This window comes from Rattus norvegicus, chromosome 1, assembly GCF_036323735.1.
Source record: "Rattus norvegicus strain BN/NHsdMcwi chromosome 1, GRCr8, whole genome shotgun sequence".
Taxonomy (NCBI): Eukaryota; Metazoa; Chordata; class Mammalia; order Rodentia; family Muridae; genus Rattus; species Rattus norvegicus.
In genome coordinates this window covers 49,542,401-49,566,476 of record NC_086019.1, presented here as the reverse complement: position 1 = coordinate 49,566,476, position 24,076 = coordinate 49,542,401, and the positions used below count along the sequence as shown (strand labels likewise).

The window sequence follows — 24,076 nt, the reverse complement described above, 5'->3', positions numbered from 1 at the left end:
ACAAAAATTTCCACCTGAATAGAAAACATTTTTATCAACTTCCCAATACATTCTTTGTATGTTGGCTAAAGACTATTTAAGTCATTTCTTCCTAATGAGAAATAGATAAGATATATATTTTAATATACGCATATATATACCAATATATTATATGTTAAATATATACATGTATATATTATATTTTTAATGTTTCCTATAGAAAAAGACAGCAGTTTTCTTTGAGGGTGGTTAATACTGAGATTCCTTCCAACATTTCAAGTTTAGAGGGGTTTACCTGCCTTAGCTTTTGAAGTTGATAGTAACATGTAGATGTTTAGGGTCATTGGTGTGGAAAAGCCTGCCAGATATTTTTCACACACCAGCTAGAGACCCTAGGAAGCTATCCACAGACCATGTTCTGTTGCTTATCTGCCTTCCGTGTCTTTGGCCCTCTCTAAATCCCACATTTCTCTCCATTGCATCCATCTACGGCCTGCTCACTCAGCTAAACCTTACCAACTTGGCATGTACCCATGAATTTCAGAATTGGCATATCCAGATCAGAACTCTGGGCTTCTCGTCGCTCTGACACCTACCTGCATCTCAGTGAATTGTGTGTTTGTTTATATTTCACTTGAGTTGGAAGCATGGCGACCATCCTGTGTCTCGAGTCGTCACCCCCATAGCTAATGCTTCACTAAATGCTGCAGTCTCATTCTGCTGCAGAGACAAATACCATGACCAAAAGCAACTTAGAGAGAGAAAGGGTTTATTTCATCTTGCAGGTCAGTCCATCGCTGAGGGAAGTCGGGGTAGGGAACCAAGCAGGAACTTAAAGCAGAGACCATAGAAGAATGCTGCTTGCTGGCTTGGTTATACACCAGTGCTTAGAGATACAGCCCAGGACCACCTGCCAAGGGAATGGTGCTTCCAGCAGTGGAGTGAGCCCTATACATCAATGAAGGCAACCAAGACAGTCCTTCCCCTTAAACATGCCCACAGGCCAATGTGACCTGGGCAGTCCTTCAACTGATCCCCTTTCTGATGACTCTAGATGTGTTCTCTCAAGTTAAGAGTTAAAGCTAAAACACGGTGTTATCTTAAATCTCCAAAATATCCCAAAGGCACCTATTCTATTTTCTCTGCTATTGTTCTAGCTCCAGGTCTGTGCCCTCTCTGAAGAACTATGTGCCTTCTTGACTAGTATCTTAGCCTCCACTCCAGGCAATCCATTCTTCACACAGCAATTAACGATCCTGTAAAAGCAGCCCAGGTCATCGCCATTTCCCCCTAAAGATCCTCTATGGCTCTCCTCTGTCCATACCTCCTGTCCTATGAAGGCCTGCTGATTTGACTGCTCACCTCCTCTGACACTCTCAAAGCTCTCTCCCAACTCCTCCCCCTTGGAACTCCTAATTCTGGTCACCCTGCCCTCCTTCAGCTTCTCAGCACAACAAGCTTGCTTAGAAGCAGTGACTTGGCCATCACCTTCTGCCTGGACTGCTCTCTCAGCAAATGCCATGTGGCTGAGTCCTTTCTGCGTGCATCACACAAGTCTCTGTTGAAAATTACTTCCTTGGGCTTTTTCTGCCTTTCAATCCAAGGCAGCCACTTGGGATGACCTTCCACAACATCTCATTTTCATATAAGCACTTTTGCATCACTAACATTTTCTTCCTTTCCTGGTTCACTTGCCTATTATCTGACCCACGATGTTAAGAAGAAAGTCCCATGTTTCTCTAAGGCTCCTGGAGTCGCTTAGTGTTTGCTGAAGGCTGAACCTCCCAAGCTCTGTTGTCTTCTGTTGTCTGTACTTGAAAACATTTTGAAGCTGCATTCAGTTGCTCAAATTACTCACACCAAAAAAGAAGAGATGCTCCTTCCTTTTCCTGGGTAAAATACACACCTCTGCTGCCAACTGTCTCAGCAAACTGGATCTATCCGGCCAGGGGACAAACACCAGTGGGACCTAATCTCTCAATAAGCACATGGCCTCACTGCGGAAGCAAATGTGTCCTTGAGTCCTACTCAATGACTTGTGGTGAGCAAAAGTGGAAACGGGACCGAAGGCTAGAGGAGCATAAGCCAGGTCAGAAAGGTCTTCCTGGAGAAAACCATGGGAGGAGCTGAGATTTGGAATGTGAACAGAGAATAGCCTGGGAGGAGTGCAGGGGAAGCACTGAGCAGCGTGGCAGGAAGAGAGTGCCTAGGTCTGCAAGGCAGTGCTACAGCACTTGCGGTCAAAGGCAGGCAGGAAGCTCACAGTGCTGTCTGTCTGTGGTGTGGTATAAGGACCCTGAACCTATGGGCAACCTATGTGGTAGTGGGAATCAGAGGAGGGAGCCGGCACGGTCAGAGCCCCATCTCAGTCCTGGCAGTCTGTTGCTCCTTAAGGCAGAAAATGTTGGGGTTTGCCCTGGAGTTATCTGTATTTTGATGCTAATTCCACTGCCCCAAGGACAGCTGCCTAGTCAAGTACTCAGGAATCAGGTGACTTTACCAGAAATTTCTACCCATTGAATTTGTAAAATAGAGGTGAGGGGCAGGTACAGGATAGAAGGAGGCCTGTCATTGGAGGAAAAGGAAGGATGGGTGGGAGAAAAGATTGAAGGAAGAGGAGGAGGCTGGAACGGAAAGGAGGAGACAGAGGAGGAGGAGAGAAGCCATGGCAGGACAATGGAGACTGATGTTAAGATTCCGCTCTGTGTATTTACAGGTTGTTATTAATGTTCCTAAGGGATGGATGGTACCAGGCTTTGTATGTTTAAGTGGGCAATTATATCTTATCAATTGAATCTAAGGTTATTGTGTTGTGTGTTCTTTAATGTGTAGATTTAAGTGTAATGGAGTGTTGGGTGACTGGTCTGGGCCGCTGCGGAGTTGGGATGTATTTCCACCAAGATATCCAGCAGATATCTTGGGGCACTGCAGAGCCAGATCAAGCGAGGTAAAAGACAACCATACTTTTTTTTTTTTTTTTTTTTTTTTTACAACAACCAGAAAGGAGTAAGACAATCAAGCAAAGGCTAGGAAGAATGCCCAGATGTGGAGGTGCACACCTGTAGGCCCAGAGCCTGGGAGGCTGAGGCAGGAGGATTGTGAGTTTGAGGACAGCACAGCTACATGGGGACACTTTATCTCTAAAAAATAGAACATAATAAAAAGGATAAAGGGAGTTGGGGATTTAGCTGGTAGAGCGCTTGCCTAGGAAGCGCAAGGCCCTGGGTTCGGTCCCCAGCTCCAAAAAAAAAAAAAAAAAAAAAGATAAAGGATCATTTAGGAGGCCAAAAAGGAGACTGGACCTCTCCTTATTGGTTACTGAAATAAGGGGAATGAGAAGCAAGAAGGAGACAGCAGAGGAGGTAAGAACCAAGAGGTTCTGGGACTGGGGGACCATGACCACCATGAGCTGCTGATACTGTGTGTGGTGGTGGGACCAAATAGACCAGCACTCAATCCTACCTGTCACTGTCCCGCTTATGACCTTGCTAAGGTCCTTTCAGGTTTCAGTTCTGCCTGATGAATAGGAATATTAGAATTTATATTATTAAAACTAAATGGAATCACATGTGTAAAGTGTGGAGCATAGTGTCTGCTGTGTTAAAATCCCCATTGTGATAGAACTTAAAAACCTGTGTCCCTGAATGCATAGTTTCCCTTTCTCATGACTATGGAGGAGCTGTCCATCCTGCTGATGCAAAAGGGCCCATCTCTTAGCTGTATTGTTCCAGTTCCTACCTTTCTGCCCCACATCCGCCACATTCCCATTAAGTCATTCCTATAAGGATATACAAAATCAAATTTGCCATTAAGACCAGAGACTTTTCTCTCGACCCAACTCATCTCTGTGTAGTGGACCACTTCTATCCCTTCGCAGTAAGCCTGTTTGGTCAGTTTTCTCTCCTCTCACCCACTTCTGAAGCTACTTTATCAGCTTTCTCGTCAACGACTGCACAAACCATTGACCCTGTCCCCCTTGCCAGTGTTCTCAACGTGTGAATGTTAGAAATGGTGGCCTCCTTCCCTCTCTCTCAAATGAGTCCTCCCTTAACCCTGGCAACCAGATTTTGCACTTTCCCATCTCTTTGTCGACTCTTTTTCAGTCTCCTCTGCTAGTTTTCCCTCATCCTTCTGAATCTAACAGAAGACCCAGGGGCTTATTCTTTCTACTCTCCTTCCGTGATCTCATCAACATTTACAACTCTAAATACCATCTCTGTGCTATCCAGGCAGTAATCTTTCAGCCCTGGACCAATCCCCTGAAACTTTACACTCCCTACCCACCATCTACTTAGTTCTCCCACGTGGATGGGAGATGCACATCTCTATCCGGATGACCCTGAGTTTCCAATGCTCACCCTAAAACCTGCTCTGCTCCAGACTTTCCTGGAAATGGCAATCTGTTCTTCCAGTCACTCTGGCCCAACAACCTTAGAATGGCCTCTACCTATGACCATCAATCAGAACAATCAATTTAGGAATTAACTATAAAGGTTCAAAAGGAAACAATATTAAAAATCCAACCTCACTAAAACCATACAAGTTGTTTGAAGGTGCTGGAGACTGACTGGTATGGCCAGGGTGTAAAGGACTAGAAACCCCGGGCAGGGGAGAAACACAGGAAGTAGTACAGAGCTTTCCCTCTTCAATGCATTTGTTAGCTTCTGTGCAGGGCATTTAAGTCAAGCACAAAGCTGTGACCTGGCACCTTTCTAATGTAGGGAGAGAAAAACTAGAGTTGAGACCCACGACCGAGGCTTGAAGAGGCAGGGGCTGTAATGAGAACAGCTTGACAATTTGCTTGGCTTTTAATTGGAGTTACCTGCTGAATTTTAAGCTGAAATAGGAAAAAAATGGACATACAGTTCCAAGTTCATCCAATGATGGATGCCTGCCAAACATCCACAACTTTCTTGAGGAAGACAGAGAGACCTATGCTTTAGGATAGCAGCAACCGGGAAAAACACAACAAAATGCAGGCTCACAATGTCTGACTCCTTCTCTTACTTTTAACTGATCAAATCCTTAAGCTGGGAAAGTACTTCAGTGACTTGTGCACTTGCCTGCCTAGCATGCTGGGGTTGACCCTCAGCATAAAATAATTTAATTTAATCCTCTCTGAGAAGTGTCAGCCAAGGCAATTGGGCAAGTTTTTCTGCACATTGTGCAACGTTTACCCATATCCCTTAAGAGTCATCTTTGGCTTCTCTCCTCCTCGCATGACCATGTCCAGTCCATCTGTTTCAACCTTCAAGACAATGCCAGCATCTCCCCAGATTATCTGTCACTGGAATGCTAGTCTCAGTCCCCCTATTGGCCAGCAAAACTGGGTAACAATCCCCTTGCCTCTGCTACTGGGTAGTCTATTCTCAGTGAAAAAACCAGAGCGGGATAGGTTCTTTTTAATCAAATTGTCAAACTTCTACTCAAACCTCTTAGTGGCTTTTAGCCTTGGAGTAAATGCCCGAACCTTTGCATTGACTTTCGGGAACACGCAACATGGTCACTGATGTCACTTCCCCCTTGTCCTTGTGGCTCCACCCACTTTCTTTCTCTTCGAACATGCCTGATATGAGAACTCTGTTCCTGCTGCTTCGGTGATTTGGAATGTTCTGCCAGTCTGAAGCTTCATTACTTTTCCCCCTTCTCATCTTTGCTGGGATGACAGCTTTCCTCTTCAGCCTTCTCTAACCAGCCTAAAACTCTTCCCTCCCTATACCTAACCTTCCATGCTGCATTGTTTTTTTCCACTTGGTTCTTATAACACCTAAATTTTACTCCCTTGCCTTGTTTTTATCATTCATCTATTAAAATATAAATTCCACAAAGGCAAAAATGTTAAATAAAAAAAAACTTTAGTTTCCAGTAACTGACCAATGCTTGGCATACAGCAAATATTCAAAACCCTTTGACCAAATCATTGCATTTCAGACCACCCAAGGCAATTATGCAGAACACAGATATCTGGGATTGTCACCTGAGACTCTACACAAAAGATTTTATTATCGCAAATATATAAGTGCTTCTATAACTAAAGACATAAATGAGGTTGCCCTGAGAGTCAAATAAAGAGATCCAGACTGAGGGGAGAAACTTACAGAACATTTAGTAGTAACCACATTATTAATAAGTCCCAGGTATGGCTGGGCTGGCACAGTTGGCTACTCTTTCCAAGTTAAATAACCAATTTGCTCCTCCTTCCTCCCGGAAAACAGTGCTAAAACCCCAGGTTTTATCTCTAAACTTAAATGAAAGGATGCTTTATTGTTTTAGCTGTTTGGAATTGGTTTCCTGTTCCAAAGGGGGCATAAACATTCTGATAAGCTGTTCAACATTTCTACAAAATAATACCCACTTTTCTCTAGTGTTTCTACAAGTCATCTACACACACCCTCCTGGATTTCTACACCTCAGACTTTTGAACCATTGATCACACCCACTTATTGTCAGTGTGTGAGTCTGAATTCTGTCTCTCCTACTGTTGGTTCTGGTGTGCAAACTTGGCGGCTCCACAAGCTTGCTTTGAGCCTCTAAGCTATGGTCCCATCAGAGACATTCAAAAGGTTCCTTTTCCCCAGATGCTAACCTTGACATTATATTCACTTCAATGTCACTTTCTCAAAAGATTCCTCAAAAGAGTCAGATCGAAAGTCTTTAGCAGTGTCTACAGCATTTACCACATGTTCTTTAGCATACTTATAGAATGGTGACTGCTTTAAACGGTAAACTGCATTAACCAGGTACAGTTCTAAGTACTGAAGCTTCAATTAACGCTTTAAGTCCTCGCAAATCCTAAAGGATAAATTCTACTCCCATTTTGTAGACCAGAAAAACAAGGTGTGCAAGCACACAAATTATAACCATTCGCCCACGTGTTGCTGGGATAGTATCTTGCAGAAGCGCGATTAAAGTCAAGGCAGCACTTAGCTGCACTGAAGGTGTTAACTGCAAACCCACGTAATTAATCACAAGGGATGCATACACTTACACAAAAAAAAATTAGCCTCTTTAAAGTCCTAAAATTAAATACTAAAACACTCCGCTCTTGGGCACCTGAAGCATGAAAGTGTAAGGGAACCCTACTTAATCAATCTACCCAGCCCTTTCCAAAAGTTACAAGTCTAAAGCATGGCCCATGTCGCTGTAATAGCCCAAGGTCCTCTAAAGGTGATTGGAGGAGGCAGGCGTGCCAATTCACGCCAAGTAGCGGAGGAGGAACTGGGAAACAGGAGACAGCCCTCCCAGCCCGCCCCTGCCCCACGCGTAACAGAGCCAGGAGCCCGACTGCCAAGGGCGTGTCACCGCCGAGGGAGCGGGGAGCGCGGCGGCGTGGCAGAAGAAGAAACAACAGGGGACGGCCTTTGAAAGATCAGGAACACATGGGCAGGCGGGAATGGCGCTGACAGCAGCCTCCGCACTGAGGCACACGGCGTTACCTTCGCCCCAATGGCCGCCTCTAACATCTGGGCGGCCCTGCCAGGCAAGCCGCCACTGCGCAGGTGCGCCCGAGGACCAGCAGGTGGGCGGGACCACAAGACGGAAGAGCCCTTTTCTACCGACCAGTCCGGAAATCCAGCTGGCCGGAACTGCCTGGCGTTCTTACCTCCAGGCGGAACCTCAGGTTGCTCGGCAACCGGTGCGGGCGCGACTGACTCGCTCCAGGTTCCCGGGAGAAACCCTAGGGTACCAGTGACCTACTGCTGGGGCACCCTCGCGTCCCGCCCGCTTCCCCGAGAGCCGCGTCTTCTCAGGTCTCATCATCCCTGCCCTTGGCACTACTTACACGTCTCCAGCTACGAGGACTCCTTAGCCCCCACCTGCTTCAGAGCCCACCTTCACCGAAGGGGGCGCGGTTCGACCCCCAACATGGCGTCGGCGATGACAGACCGTAACCCTCGGGCGGCAGAGGCCTCAGGCACCTACACCTACACCAGCAGGCCCCGTGCCGTGGCTTGCCAGCGCCGCCGCTACCGGGACAGCATTTTGCAGCCGTGAGTGACCATAGTAGCTCCAGTAGTCTGGTCCCCGTTTTGCATCCCTTCTGCATTCCCTTGTCTACACAACTATGTGGTTAAACAGAGGCACAGCTGGTCTGAGCTATGACGTGTACACGAATGGTTATGAACACCACTAAACACCATACGGGCCATCCACATATATATTCTTTCTTAAAACACAGTTCTACCAAGTTGGTGAGTCATCACTCCATCATGCAGATGAGGAAAGTGAAGCACAGAGCATGTATCAAATGAGAGAGCCAGCCACATAAAGCTCTTCTGGGTGGAATTAGATTAGCCTTCCATGCAGGACCACAAAACATACTGCTACCCTAGTGAACGTTTGCAAATATTCAGGCAGGCCTGTATATGTAATAAAGACTACCTAGTTTGTGGTTCTCAGAGTTCTTTCTATAGGCTTCAAGTTTTAGAATAGCAGGGCTTGAGAGCACAAGCTTCATGGTAGTGGGCAACTCTACACCTTTTGCTCACCTAGAACCTTGCCTAACACATAGGAAGTTCTTAGTATAAATTGAAGTGGTAACTGAACACTTGTAACTCTCAGCCAGGCCTGGAACAGACCTATCATCCCAGAGGCAGAAGCAGTAGGATGTCTGAGTTCTTTTTTGTAACTAGTTGATTTTTATGTTGAAGTGACATGTTGACTAATTTATCAGTGTATCAAAGCAGTGCAGAGACCATACCAAAATGGGTCATGAAAGTGGTCTCTTACAAAGTACATTAATTAAGACCCTTAGCCATAAGAATGGTTGTCTTCCATGATACCCTTTAAATAAGCACATCCTGGGGGATATCATTAGCTAAGCTTCCTGGTGAGTGACGATATAAACATGTCCAAAGAGTTAGTATCTTTAGGTCAGTATGCCTCCATTCTACAAAGTCCTTAATCCGGTCACGTTAAAAAGTTTCTATATTGACCATAGTAAGTAAGTTTTCCAGATAACACATAGCTAGACCGGATGTGTTTAAAGGAAACAAAATTACAAATTATTTTGATTAGGTTATGACTGGTCTGAATCCCGGTTTTATATTTCGACATGAGAAGCCAATTTCACCAGCACAGAAGTGGGCATATCTCATTTTTTTCCCCCGAGAAAGTTAAAATTTTAAGAACAATACAAGCTAGATGTGGTTCAAGGGCTTTTGCCCTTTTGTACTCAATAAACTATAAAACAGGGCAGACTGGGGTGGCATTTGAATACAGGTTTTCTTGTTGACAGACAAGTTTTAACGGAATGAGCATCCCTAATCTGAAAACCCAAAGCTTTCTGTATGTATATGTGAGTGTCTCTTTGTGTATGTGCATGGGAGTACAGGTGTCAGTGGACCCCAGAAGAGGCCATCAGAGCCCCTGGAGCTGGAGGGGTTGTGAGCTGGCTACCATGGGTGCTGGGAACCAAACTCCACTCTGCTGCACAAGCAGTGTGGGCTTTTAACCCTTGAGCAGTCCCACCAGTCCCCAAACAGAAGGTCTCTGAGTGCCACAGTGACGTAGCAGAAAATTCCATGTAAGACATTATGGTGACTAGTCACAGTCAGAGTATAGGTACAGTAAAAATACTGTATATAATTAACTCCAGGCTATGTGTATGCAGGCATCTATGGAGCATGTTTACATTTGAGTCATTTATATGCAAATATTCCAAACTGAGGGGAAAAATCTGAAATACTTCTCGTCCCAAGTATTTCAGCTAAGAGTACTCAGCAGATTACAAACACGTAAGTACAGTTAAATTCACCGATAGGCTTATGTCCAAACCAAAATGTGGCCACCTTGTTTTACAGACCTCTTAGTGAAGAGCATGTAAACCTTCTAGTGATTATTTTTAATTCAAAGAAATGAAAAAATTGCACCATACCTTTTGTCTGACAATGACCAAATGAAGCTTAACACTATCATGGCAGACAATATTGATGGCTTCCTGGAGATATCCTCACATAATCCTCAGAACCTATGAACATACTACCTTGTGTGGTCAAACGCTCTTATCATATAGCTAAATTTCAAATGTTAAATGGGGAGATCCTGAATTGTCTTAGTGGGGCTCTGTCTCAGTGAGCCCACACAAGTGAAAAGAGACAGGAAGGCTGAAACAGAGCTGTGGGGACAGACGCAGAGGCTGAAGTAAGGCTCTGTTAGTTTCCTCTGTCTGGTTGCTATGATCAAATACCACACAGAAGCAAACCTAACAGGAAGAGTTTATTTTGGCTTCCAGGTCACGGGGATACAGTTCATCATAGCTAGGAAAGTGACATGGCTGTTGACATTGTGTTTGCAGTCACAAAGCAAATAAAGATGGCTGCTGGTATTTAGCTTGCTTTCCCCAGCCGGTGGAATGATTCCATCCACAATATCTATCCACAAACCCAGCCCTACAGAAGGTACTAGAAGGAAAACTCTACCCCAAATAGGATAATTAAACTCATAAAAACACAGGAAATAAATAATTTTGCACTATCAAAACCAAAAGAAAGGAAGAACACACACACAACCACCACCACCAACAGCAAAATAACAAAAGTTCCATCATTTTATTAGCCACTAACTAGACGGTTTAAACAAGTAGCTACAGGAAAGCAGTGAAAGAGTGCATGTTGCTCTCTTAGTAACATGAAGAGTCTCTCATCTCCTATCACATGTCCAGAGATGGGCGGGGCCTGCCAAGCTAGCAAAGGCCTCACCCTTGCCTCAGCCACTTCTCTGCCTTGTCTAAATTAGGCCTTGTCTTCTGTACTGTTTTCTAGATATATATTTGATTTATATGTCTAATCCTAATTTTAGTTCATTTTTTACATTTTCATACCAGGGATATAGATTTCCTTAGTCTAAATATACAAAGAAGTAAAGCCCTGTCCTGTAAGGTTAAACATGCAGATGGAATTGTATAACTTTTTAGTTTAGATATAAAGAGACCCTGCAGTAGGAATTGTTCTCATGTATTAAACACTGCTGTTGGGTCACTACAGCTCTGAGAAGTAGGTGACATTGCTTTCATTTCCCGAGGTTATGCAACTAATTCGTTATAGCCACAGTCTCTATACAGACTGATTTGACAGTCCCATGGTTTCTTCTCCCTTCTAGAGTAGTTATGAGCAATTGGGGTCTTTTAAAGCCAGTCTGTGTGCAGTGCCTGCCATGTGTGTGTCAGCATGCTAGAATCCAGAGAAACACTTAAGAAAAAAAGACTATGGCATTACCCTTACATATACCAAATATTGCAAAAACCAGGCACTAAACATGTCGCTGCTACACCAAGAGAGAAACAAGGCATCCTTGGAGGACATAGAAGGCTACCATCTCTGTTGAGAATTGTGAGGGGAAGGGTGTAGAAGGATCTGAGGAAATAGCCAAATGAATTTGGTGATTAGGAGAAGAAATCACATATTCAAAACTCCCATAAAAGAGAAAGACTGAAAGAATGATGGATGGATGGATGGATGGATGGATGGATGGATGGATGGATGGATGCAAAAGGAAAGAAGTCAAGTCTGTTTGAAGACTCTGAAAGACCAGTGTAGCTAGGAAACAGGGAGGACGGGAAGAGAGACCCACATAGGCATGGGAACAGGCAGGGGCAGGATGTGTGAAGGCAGCCAGAGAGGCTATGGTCAACTTTCCCTTTTATGCTAGTGGTACTGGGAGCAGAGAGGTCAGAGGAGGAGGTAAGGTGATAGCTGTGGGCAGGAGGTTAAATTGTCCTCATCGTTGGTTTTCAGCTTGTAAAGGTAAAGTACCCTTATAGAAACAACAGGAGCTAAAGGTAGATGAATAAAGACAGTAATTATCCCCTGCTCACTTTTGTGTCTTCACTGCTGAGCAATTGTCTGGTGTTCCTCTTGGTATTCATATAAATGGCCATATACAGAAGAGACTTCTTCCTAAAGTAAAATTAAAGTAGTATATATTATTCTGCACTTAGTGTTGTCCCCATATTAAATAAGCTTTAAATCTATTTTTCTATTATTTTCTTTTTTGTACATGAACATACATATTCAAAAAAAAAGCATCCATTCGTGCCTCAAGTATTCTTATGCCTTAATCCCCTTTCTGCCTGTCATTAAGGCAAACCATGTTACCCATTTTGTATGCATTTTTCTGTTCTTCTTTTCAGGCTCACATATTTATATTCAAATTCATGGCTTCTTATTGTGGACACACACAACACCTCTGTGTGTTTGTGTGTGTGTGTTACTGAACTTTCTATCACTGAATAGATAATAAGAAAACTAGCAGAGGAGGGAGAGGATTTATTTTAGCCAACAGAAGGAAGCTATGTGAGGAAACAGAGATGCTCACTTCATGGCAGCCAGGAATCAGAGGAGAAAATAACAGGAGGAGTCAGCGCCAGGACATACCCTCAGTGTCATACTCCTAATGACCATTAACTATCCATTAAAGCCAGCTTCTTACCTTCCACTTCTCCACAGTCTGTTCAAATTTTGAATCCACCAGTGGCCTAAATTATTGATTGAGTCAGAGCTCCTGACCTAATCATCTCTGGAACATCACAGACACCTAGAAGTCACTAATCTCCTAGGTGTCTCTCAATCCAGCCAATCAAGTCGGCAATCAAGGTGAACCATCACAGTTCTCACAGCAGCAGTACATGCACAAGGCTGAACCTCTTCTGCCTTCCTAATAATTGGAGTGCTCAGTAGTTTTCCGTAGTATCACGGTAATGCGGAGTACAGGTGTAACCATCATTCTTCAAACATTGCACTGTTGATAGATACTTGCTTTGCATCTAGCTGTTGCTACAGAGAATGAGGTTTGGCAGACAACTGTATGTACTGGGCCTTTTACTTCTATGATGCAGGTTCTTAGGAATGTGATCGTTAAGCCAATAAACCTGTCCTCCCAAGAATATTTAAACAAATGCATTACATTCTTATCAGTACTTGGTACCATGGTTTTGTTGTTTTGATAGTGTCAACCTGTATTTTCCCTTATTTTAATTCATAGTAAGAGGCATTAACCAAGTTAATACTACTTGGACCATCTCTCTTCTAAAACATCACTAGTTTAGTAGATGTAGGATACATTGAGGAAGAAATGTTGTTCCAATCAGTTAAGAGGGTTTTTTTGGCCATCCAGGTAAAAGATAGTGATGGCCGTGAGCACTGGATGGCTGTGAGCAGAGTGCAGGATGGAGTTAGTAACTGTCGTTAGCTGTAGGGAGAGGGAAGAGGAAGAGTCATAGATGATTCCCACCATTCTTGAGTAAGGGACAGCTGTCAGCTGTGGCTATCGGCAGCATTAATGAAATGGGAATCATGAGAGAAGGGTAGTCCAGTTTGAATTTGCCTTCTAGACATCCCTGGAGTTGAGAGTGCTTAACGAAAAATAAAATAGAATTGGTGTGTTGATTATAACCAAAGCTTTGCACATGGAGGACATAGATCATCTAAGGCAGGGGTTCTCACACTTTGAGTCACAACTCCTACCAAGAGGTGGGGTGGGGTGGAGAAGGTACATGTGAGACATTTACATTACAATTCATAACAGTAGCAAAGTTACAGTTACAAAGTAACAAGGAAGTAATTGTATGGCTGGGGTCCCTACAGCCTGAGGAAGTGGATTAAAGGGTTGCAGCATGAGGAAGGTTAGAAGCACTGCTCTAGGACAAGAGAGAGCTGAGCCTTTAGGAAGTACAGATAAGTAGCTGGGAAACAGCCAGAAGTTAGACTGTGGGGCTAGAAAAGAGAGCACTGCCACACAGGAGCGTCCACCCAGCCTCAGTCCAAGCAGCATGGACAGAAAAGCGTGTTGTATGCTCACGCTCAGGAGATGCTTCAGTGTGCCTCAGCAGCTCAGCCCCAGGTGGGATAGCTGTCATGAGTATAGGTGAGGATGGGCCTCACCGCTATATACAGAAGAGCACTGAAGGGCTCCAGAGCAAAGCTGGCTTTCTTTTTAACACTTGATTCTTATATTAAGTGTGCATTTCAGTCCCTGAGTAGAGCATTCTTAGTCTTTTAGGACAGACTCCAATTTATTGAGCCCTTTTCACAGTTACTGAATAGTCTTCAGTATTTACAACCTAAACCAGCTCTGTGTCTTACTAGCAAGGGAGTCTGGACAGACCATTTCTGTAGGAGTAATAGTTCCCAACATGAAATTATTGTAAGTAATAAATTTTTAGCTGGGTGGTAGTGGAGCATACCTTTAATCCCAGCACAGAGAGGCAGAGACAGGTGGGTCTCTGAGCCTGGTCTATAGAAAGAGTTCCAGGACAGCCAAGGCCACACAGGGAAACTATTACATGAACCATAGCTCTGTCTCCATATTTTATGGACTGTACTATTTCCTTTGTACATTTTTAGATGTTTGTATTTTACCATATATGTATGGGTGTTTGTCTGCATGTGTGTGTGTACACAGTGCCAAAGATACACGGTTTCATGAAACTGGAGCTAACACTGGGAACCAACAGGCTCTTCTGAAAGAGCAAGTGCTCTGAAAGGCTAAGCCATCTATCTCCCCAGCCCCTGTAAGATGTTTTTTATCTAAATTCTTTTGTAACAGGTTGACTTAATGGATATATATGCTCTACTGTTCACTTAGAATTTTCTGTTTTATAGAGTTGAAGAATCTATGAATTATGGGAACATCATGTATGACAGAAGGGTGATCCGAGGCAACACCTATGCATTGCCCACAGGACAGGTGGTAAGCACAGAGTGGCTGGCTTAGTTTAGTCCTGTTGTTGTAACAAACACTGTGACCAAAAGCATCTAAAAAGGGAAAAGGTTTATTTGGCTTACACTTCTGGGTCACAACCCATTGTTGAGAGAAGTCAGGACAGGAGCTGAAGCAGAAATTGAAGCAGAAACCATGGAGAAATGTTTCCATCTGGCTTGCTCAGACAACTTTCTTACACAACCTAGGGATGGTGCCTCCCACAGTGGGCTGAGCCCTTCACATCAATCATTAGTCAAAACAGTCTGATGCAGACCAGGCCACAGGCAAATCCAATCTGAGTAGTTCATCCTCCGTTGAGCTTTTCTCTTCCCAGGTGACTCTGGATTTGTGTCAAGTTGACAATGAAAACTAACCTGGACAGTGGTCTAACACAGCTTTCATTTTATTGTGGTGAAGATCAGTTGTACATTTGTGTCAGATTTTAATCTGTTACCTAAAACGTTTATAAAATGAAATAGAAATAAATTACTTGAAGAATGAATTTTTTAAAGACATAGAAGCTGGAGGTGTGGGCCATGATAAAGCAGTTGCCTAACATGTGTAAGGACTTCATTTCAGTCCCCAACACTGCCCCTCAAGTATGTGTGTACGTATGTTAATACATATGTATGCGCATATGTGTGTAATGTGTGTATATTATGTGTGTATGTATGTATCGTGTATATGTATGTGCATGTGTATGTGGATCCATCAGTACTTGCAGGAGTTACTGTTTGATGGCCCAGAGCTTCAGTTACAGACGAGTGAACAGTCTGAGGGTGAGGGTGAGTGGTGCTGGTCACAGTGGTGTGGGCGTGCTCTGCCGTAGAGCTGTATACACAAGGATGTGTATACGGTGGCTCCAGTTCATTGACTCTGCTGTTCTTTTTGCAGTGTACTAAACACCCTGTTTTCTGTAGTCTGCTCTAAGAGTAAGTCCTTTCACCAGCTGGTATATTTCCCAGCATGAACGAAGGAAAGTAGGAACTTTTATATTATACATATTTTCCACAATTATAAATAATTACCATAATAAATCCTATTTTGTTTTTATTCAACAGATTTTAGTGGACCTTCTAAAAGATTCTAAACTTTGACTTTGGATTTTTGTACTAAATTGTTGCAAATCAATTTAAGCAATTTACAGATACCACTAGTGTGAGGCCACACTGGCTGGCGTCTGACACATTTAGTTTTGTTTAGATTGTCTTACCCTCTACTACTGACATTATTTAATCTAAAATATGAATTATGTATCTTTTCTTTACACACTCAAAATCACAACACAGGACTCAGCGTTGTTTTTGATTGGTTGTTACTGTTGTTATTTTGGGGGATGGAGGTTCTTGAGAGGGGTTGGAGGGGTTATATGTTTGTTTGGTTTGGTTTTTTTGACACAGAGTTATTTTGTGTAGCCCTGGCTGTCCTAGAACTCACTCTGTAGACCAGGCTGTCCTGGAACTCAGAGATCTGCCTGCCTCTGCCTCCTGAGTGCTGGGATTAAAGGTGTGCACCACCACCGCTGGGCTAGGACTGTGCATTTTTAAAAATTATTTATTTAATGTATATGAGTACACTGTGGCTGGCCTCACACACACAAGAAGAGGGCATCAGATCTCATTACAGATGGTTGTGAGCCACCATGTGACCATGTGATTGCTGGGAATTGAACTCAGGACCTCTGGAAAAAGCAGTCAGTGCTCTTAACCACTGAGCCATCTCTTCTGCCCTACCTACATGTTTTTTTTTTTTTTCAAAACAAACAAGCTTCTCTAAACAGTGTTGGTACAGCCAGCTCAGGAAGAGTCCATGTATGAGATCTAAACATATTGTGCCACTTTAGCAGTGTAGTGAGCACAGTATACCTAGAACAAATGTAAACAAGTAAATAACCCTTTAAAAATATCTTTAATCAAATAATCAGCATCTTACTACAAAAATCTGCCCTAAAACTTCCTGTTCCTCCTCCTTAAGACTGAAAATGTCCTAAGACACATTCTCAGAAACTCTGAAAGACTCAAGCATGGAAGGCTGCAGCTGGCCAGGGACTTTGAGACTCAGTTGAAAAGCAGCATACGCATGTGTTTTCATGCTTCCATTCTGCCTCTCCCACATCATGCTCAGGATGCTGGAGAAGCCCATGCCACCCACAGGCACAACCTCAAGGAGAGAAGGGCAGGCCTGCAGACCCATACTTCAGCCAGACACTGAAAGAGAAGCTGTCACAGTGTCAGTGAGACTGGGCCACATAGGCACCACTCCCACCTCACAGACAGTAAAACAATGCAAATCGCACATACATAGCAGATGAGTACAACTCCAGCCCCTACTCCCCCTGCTGAGGCACTGTCCACACAAGGAGAGCAGGAGCTGGGTTCCACCCTCACTCAGCCACCCACACACGTTTATGCCCTACTTTTTCTGAGTGCTGGTAAGAAAACCAGCAGGGAGTTAAGTTTTTATTCTGTCAAAGAGAAACAACATAGCCCCATCCAGACTCAGCACCACTACACCACCACCCAGGACCACTAAGGTGGCATGAAAGCCTCTCGGGGAGTGACATACACCTACTGCAATGAGAACGACTTCCTACTGAAAAGATTGAGGAGGGTGTGAAGTCTTACCATGTAAAGCTCCAAACCTCTATAATAAAGAGTTGATTTATCGGGGCTGGGGATTTAGCTCAGTGGTAGAGCGCTTACCTAGGAAGCGCAAGGCCCTGGGTTCGGTCCCCAGCTCCGAAAAAAAAGAACCAAAAAAAAAAAAAAAAAAAAAGAGTTGGTTTATCATAAAAACCAAGGTAGTCTCTTATGAGATAAACAATCAAAATGACCGCACATGACAACTAACATGTGGGGACTGTGAGACTTCTAAAGTAGTCAGAAATATTTTCACCAGAAGTGAAAAATTATGAATAATGTATGCCAATGAATAAGCAACTTAACAGAGAAATAGGGAATACAAAAATGAACCGCATGGAATCTGTAAAACTAAAAACTAAAATATCCAGAATAAGAAGTTCATTATAGTCAGCAATGCATCGGGGATGTTGCTAGAAGTAGTGGGCTCGGAAGAAAAGAAACCATATGGAACAGAAGATAGTTGAATAAATAATGCTTGATAATTCCACACACTTAGCAGCTGACTTAGATTGAAGAGATTCAAGAGACTAAGTAACACACCAAGCCACATCAGAATCTAACTTTCAGAATCTAAAAGGTCTTGAAAGGAGCTGAAGAGAAATGTAGTGTTAACTGAAAAATAATCTCTGTTGTGCTAGCAGGTTTCCCGTGGTGAACTTTAATTGGCCAATGTCAAGCTATTAATCTGAGCTCAAGGCTTTTGTTCCAGGAGGCCATGCAATGATTGAGAGTGACCACCGCATATTCAGAGCAAACATTGAATCTCCCCTATAAAGGAAGCAGCAGGAAGGCGGGGTGTCTGACTGGCTAGGTGGAGCTGGGCCTTTTTTAACCAGTCACTGGATAGAGCCATTCAGATGCAAGGTGAAAGCAGCTTAAAGTACCTGAGCCCTGAAGGTCAGCCTAATTAAAAGTGGATGCCGGAGGGGACTGCACCTCAGTGATAGAGAACTGGGTGAATGGGCAGCAGGCCCTGGACTTGATTCCTACCTCTGAAAAACAGAAATGCCGATTCTACATGAAACCATAAGCACTTACAATGCCCATAGAAATGCAAGAAAAAGAATGTAGAGAAATTTAAAACAGTGAACAAAAAGAAAACAAAAATGGCAGTCTACACCCTATCATCTGATATGGTCTTATCAATGATCTTGTTAAACATAAATGGTCTAAATAAAACAGTTAGAAGTTGGAAGAGATTATAAACACGATCCAACTATAATCTGTATGTAAGAAAATCCCTTTAATTATAACGTCAAAAGTAGAAGGAAGAAGATATAATATGCAAACATTAATTCTTAAACTTTGTGTATATACTGAGTGTAGGTGTCATTGAAGGCTAAAAATACCAGGTCTGGAGCTGGAGCATGGTTTCAAGCTACCTGAGAGAATGGTACAATTTAATTACAAATAAAATACACAATGTAATTGGACACTTTTACTCAATATATCAAAAATACAATGCAGAGAAATAGTATTAAAAGCTATAAGAGGAAAACAACTCACCCAAAAAGACAGACATATCAGAAGAACTTCAGATCTTTTCTCAGTTCTAATGCTTCACTTCGGTTAGAGCTAACAATTCAATTTTCTGTGCTGATAGTCCAGCCAGGAGTGGCTCTGCCTATTGATCTCAGTGTTTGTGTCTGCCCTAGCATATGTCTGTTCATCCTGAATGAAGCTACTACTATCGGTGAACCATGTTGTCTTTGCATCCATCGAAGGGGTATCTCTGGTCTGGATGTGGGCCAGGATTCTGAGCAGTCATGCAGTGGCCCTTCAAGATCTGGATCAGGCATCAGGGTAGCTGGGTTTAGGGCAGTTGGGGCCTAACTGAAAGATTATTCTAGGAAGGTTTAAAAGGAGAGATTGGTAATGAGTCATTCTGGCATTGGTGAGCCATCAATTAGGGGTAGGGGAGGGCTGTTTAAGTACCCCTTCAATAGCATTTGGCCCAATGACAGTTTATCAGCATCCTTGACCAAGAGGGCCATTGCAGCTATGATGCGTAAGCAAAGGGGCCAACCTCTGGTCACTGTGTCTAATCTTATTGAGAGGTAAGCCACTAGTCAGCACCAGGCCCAAGAGTCTACAGCAATACCCCTTTTGTTACCCCAGATATCTCATCCATGAAGAGGTGAAAGGACTTAGTTACATCTGGCAATCCCAAGGTGGGTGCAGAAATGAAAGCCTTCTTTAAGACAGCGAAGGTTTTGTAATGTTCTTCCATGTAGGGGAAGGTGCTGATTCCCTGATTTAATTGTTTTAATTGTGTCAATAAAGAAGGCTAGAGCCAGTCACTGGGCAAAGAGTAAAGGTGGGACTTCTGGATCCCAGGAGTAAGAGGAAACATGGGAAAGGAAGCTTTTTGTCCGTGCTTTGGGACAAGAAGCAGATAAGCACACAACAACCACGTAAGGTCTTGGGGTAGCTAGAACTCATGGTCTCTGCCACCAGCGGGTGGCTGGTATAGGCTGGCTGATAAGGTTAGGGCAGGAGATTCTGCACCCAGCAATCGGGCTGTCTGGCAAGTTCTAAGATAATAAAGTTGTCAATGTTTTCCTTCCACAGAGCAAAGGTGGGCAGGGAAAGATAGTAGCTGGGTTGCCAATGGCAAGCCAGGAGGAGCTGGGAACGTGATGACAGTTCCCAGAAAAGGCAGAAGTTGGCCGTTGGTGGAGCTAAGCCAGAAGAGTGGGCCGTGGTCCTAGGCAAAGGAATCAGCATGTTTTTAACATTACACACAACACCTCCATTCATACAAAGTTCTCAGGAGGCTCTTTGGTGGTCTTACACAGTGGTTTAGCTATTTCTGCAAAGTGGAGGCTCAATAGCCCAAATTTCCCCGAGCCTCCAAGAGGTCTTTCAGGCATTCTTGCTTGATCTCTGCTGCCACAAGAAGATCATCTACATACTGCAAAAGAGTCAGGTTAGGGTACTGGGTTCTGTACTCACTCAAATCTTTGTGGAGCACCTCATCAAATATTAGGTGGGTTCTTAGATCCCTGGAGCAGACCAGTCCAAATCAGCTGTCCGTTAATCCTGAGTTCGGGATTGTGCCATTCAAAGGCAAAGAGCTCTTGGCTCTTGGATGCCAAGGGTAAGCTGAAGAAAGTATCCTTTAAATCCAGCACTATATACCATTGACACTCAGGAGGAACTGCACTCAGGACAGTAGGGATTAGGGACTGTTGGGTGGATGTCCATAACCTGCTTGTTTACCTCTCTTAAGTCTTATACCAGTCTATAATCATTAGTTCTGGACTTCTTGACTGGCAGGAGGGGGTATTCCAGGCCGACTGACATGGTCTCAGGATCCCCACATTTAATAACCTTATACTGATAGGGGGTGGCTATACCTACCTTAGCAATCAGGGATGTGGGGTACTGCTAGATCCATATAGGCTCAGCCCCTGGTTTGAGCTAAATCCAAATTGGGGTCTGATGATTAGCCGTCCCGACTCTTCCTGTCTCTGCTGAAGCATTGAGGAAGTGATCTAGCCAAGTAGTAATTTCATCCTCTGAGGTGGGGAGGAGACCAAACAGCCAGTATTATTCTGCTTGAGAGGTGGTCAGGCCATGAATAGGCTTCCCTCTAAATCTAATAGTTTAGCTCCTTCTGGAAAGAAGTGTAGTTGTGCCCTCATTTTTGTCAACAAATCTCTCCCCAATACAGGGTAAGAGCATTCAGGTATAACAAGGAATGAGTGTGTTACCCTGCCCAAGTCCACTGTTCTTCTGATAGTCCATGAGTATTGTTTAATTCCTGTTGCCCCTTGGACCCAGGATTTGTTTGAAGAAACTTTACCCTCAGGCTTCAGCAAGACAGAATTTTGGGTTCTGCTGTCAACAAGAAAACTGGTAGGTTTCCCTTCCACTTTTAAGTTACCCTAGGCTCAGGGAGGGGATCTGAATGCTATCCCCCCATTCTTCATCTTCTAAGGACAGGGTTTGGATAGACTACTTCTTCTTGGGGCATTCCCTGGCCCAGTGGCCCTTCTCCTTACAATAGGTACATTCTTTGTTAAGTGAATTCTCGATCCTTAGGGGTCCCCTTACCTCTTCCTTCAAAAGCTATATATTTTAGGCATCTCTTACAGTCTTCTAGTTTGGTTGTGGCTACCAACAGGGTCTTTGCCGGGTCATGAGTTTGTTGCCTCTGTCCTCTCATTTGCTTCTCCTCTGCAGTCTCTCTTCCATTAAACACTCTTTCTGCCACTATCACTAAGTCCCTCGGACTCTTTCCTCCTGCTCTCAACCCTCTGGATCTTTCTCTTGATGTCTGATGCTGCCTGGTTAATAAAGGCTAGAGCTGCTGCTGCTGCTACCTTGTTTCTGCTGATTCAAAGTCCATGGGAGCAATGTCAGAATGCTTCCCTGACCCTCTCTAAGAAAGCTGCATTTTCTCCCTGCCTAATGTCAAACACTTTGGCCAGATTTGTGGGCCATCTGTGGCCGCCTTGAGACCTGCCAGCCAATCCTGATGGTAGACCATGAGCCTCCTCTTACCTTCAATGCTGTTAAATCCCAGGCTGGGTGAGTTAGGGGAAGCAAGCATCAATAGCTGCTTGGCTACTGGCCAGCTCCCCTGGGGGGCCTGGATCCAGCTTCCTGGCCTCTGCCTGGATTCCCTCTCTTTTGTGGTAAGAGAATGTGCAAACTTTGTTGACAATCATCCCAAATGGTCTGGTGGGTGAAGAGAACTGTTCTAAGAGATTGTAGATCTCTGGGATTGTCTGAAAAGGGAAGAATTCTAAGTTCTCCAGTTATAAAGGTCACTGGTGGCAAAGGGACAATAGTGATAAGGTTGGTTCTTTTGTTCATCAACCAACCAAGCTGTACTCAAGAGCAGGATGACAGACTCTGGTGCAAGAGGCATCCCCATCAGCTTTGTGTCCCTGTAGCAGGTCCCCTTCCCCCTGCCTGTGATGGGACAGCCTGTTGCAGAGTGGCCTGTAGTGGCTGCCATTCCACCCGAGGGGTTAATTGAGGTGGGGGTGGGAAGATAACATCCTCCTCCATTCCTCCTTGGAGGACCAGGTAGGGGGTGGTGCAGAAGAGATGAATGATCCGGAATGTCTTCCTTTGTATCCTTGGCCTTTTTGGTAGCCAAGGCAAGAACTTTTGCCTGTTGTCTGAGAGAAAAGGTTTAAGCAAGAGGGTGGGTCTTCCCCTCACTAGGAGATCTCACCAAACCACCACATAAGGTATTTGGTCCAAGTGACCAAATTTGGGTTTGAAAATGACTTTCTCAATCCCTTGGACTAATCTCAGGTCAAAGGATCCTTCTGGGAGCCAGTTGCTGTTGAAAATGGACCATCCTGACCTGCAGAGTGTGGTCAGTTTATCTTCCTTAGTAATGATGGAGAGATTCCCCCCCCCCAATATCATTAAAATGGCCAAGGAGCAGTTCTAATGGGGTTGAAGGTGCTTTCCTATGTTAATACTTCCATTAAAATCACCTCGTAATAATAAACACAAATATAACACATGAAACACCAATTCCTCCTTTCCCCTTTCAGGCAGAAACAAGAAACAACCAGAAAGTGGCACTCTTAAGCAAAAGACACTCATCCCTCATCCCTTCCTCTCTGTCAGATAGCACACACATACACAAGTCTGACCTTTTCTCTCATCAGTCAGAAGAGAGAAATAATCAATATGTAGCACTCACACATAAGAAAAGAAACGTGTCCCTTCATCAGGAAGAGACAAAAGTAATCAGATTGGTGAGGCACCTTTGGCTCTTGGAGCCCATGCCCACCCCATGTCGAGGCTCAGGACATCTCCTGGCCTGAAAGCCACAGCCCCCTGACTCATTCGTCTTAACTACAACCTGGCCACAGATACAGATTCAAGGCCTTTTTCTAGAATTACAAATGTCTCATGTCTCAGAATTCACGAACAAAGCACAGCCCATGATGCTGCACAGATGCTCAGTACACAAACCTCCTAAGTGTGGGCCAAACTGCTTACACCATGCACAGACCACATGGACAGATTTAGTGTGGGGATGGACAGAAAGCAGGAAGTTTATCATTGTGATGCAAACACAAATATAGACAGACCTAGATTGGATTTGTCCTCATTGAGACCCTCCAAATTAGTAGTTCTGAAAGCCCTGGGGAATTTCCCAGCCAATGCACCAAAATGTAGTACTAAGGAAGTGTTTGCAAACCCTGAAAGACCAGTCAGGAGCCAATTCGATGCAATCACACTGTATTGGCTGGTTTTGTATGTCAACTTGACACAAGCTGGAGTTAACACAGAGAAAGGAACCTCCCTTGAGGAAATGCCTCCATGAGATTCAACTGTAAGGCATTTTCTCAATCAATGATTAAGGGTGAGAGGGCCATTTCAGGTGGTGCCATCCCTGGGCTGGTAGTCCTGGCTTCTATAAGAAAGCAAGCTGAGCAAGCCAGAGGAAGCAAGCCAGTAAGCAGCATTCCTCTATGTTATCTGCATCAGCTCCTGCCTCCAAGTTCCTACCCTTTGTGAGTTCCTGCCCTAACTTCCTTTGGTGATGAACAGCAATGTAGAAGTGTAAGCTGAATAAACCCTTCCCTCCCCAACTTGCTTCTTGGGCATGATGTTTTGTACAGAAACCCTGACTAAGACACACACCAGGGTCTTTATTCGAGCTAGCTTGGGCTTAACTCACTGCCAACCCACAGGACAGTTCCAGTGAAGAAAAAACCCTGAACATTCATCGAGACAAGGTTTTATAGAAAGCAGCAAACGAGGGGTGAGTGTCT

General features: G+C 44.0%; 1 protein-coding gene across 7 annotated transcripts in view; it reads left to right on the top strand.

Annotated features, from left to right (window-relative positions):
• The first annotated feature begins 736 nt into the window (after positions 1 to 736).
• The window catches only part of Rsph3 (radial spoke head 3), a 58,753-nt gene continuing 35,413 nt past the window's right edge, over positions 737 to 24,076 (top strand). For 3 of the 7 annotated variants that reach the window (XM_006227910.5, XM_006227909.5, XM_008758741.4), the window contains exons 1-2: positions 737 to 7,970; positions 14,580 to 14,667. In XM_006227910.5, the coding sequence (XP_006227972.1) occupies positions 7,426 to 7,970; positions 14,580 to 14,667 (633 nt within the window). In that variant the 5' untranslated portion in view covers positions 737 to 7,425. Of the gene's footprint in view, positions 7,971 to 14,579; positions 14,668 to 23,995; positions 24,067 to 24,076 lie in introns of those variants that run through there. The other 4 variants (XM_039081295.2, XM_063266140.1, NM_001108463.3 and 1 more) reach the window with 3 other exon arrangements.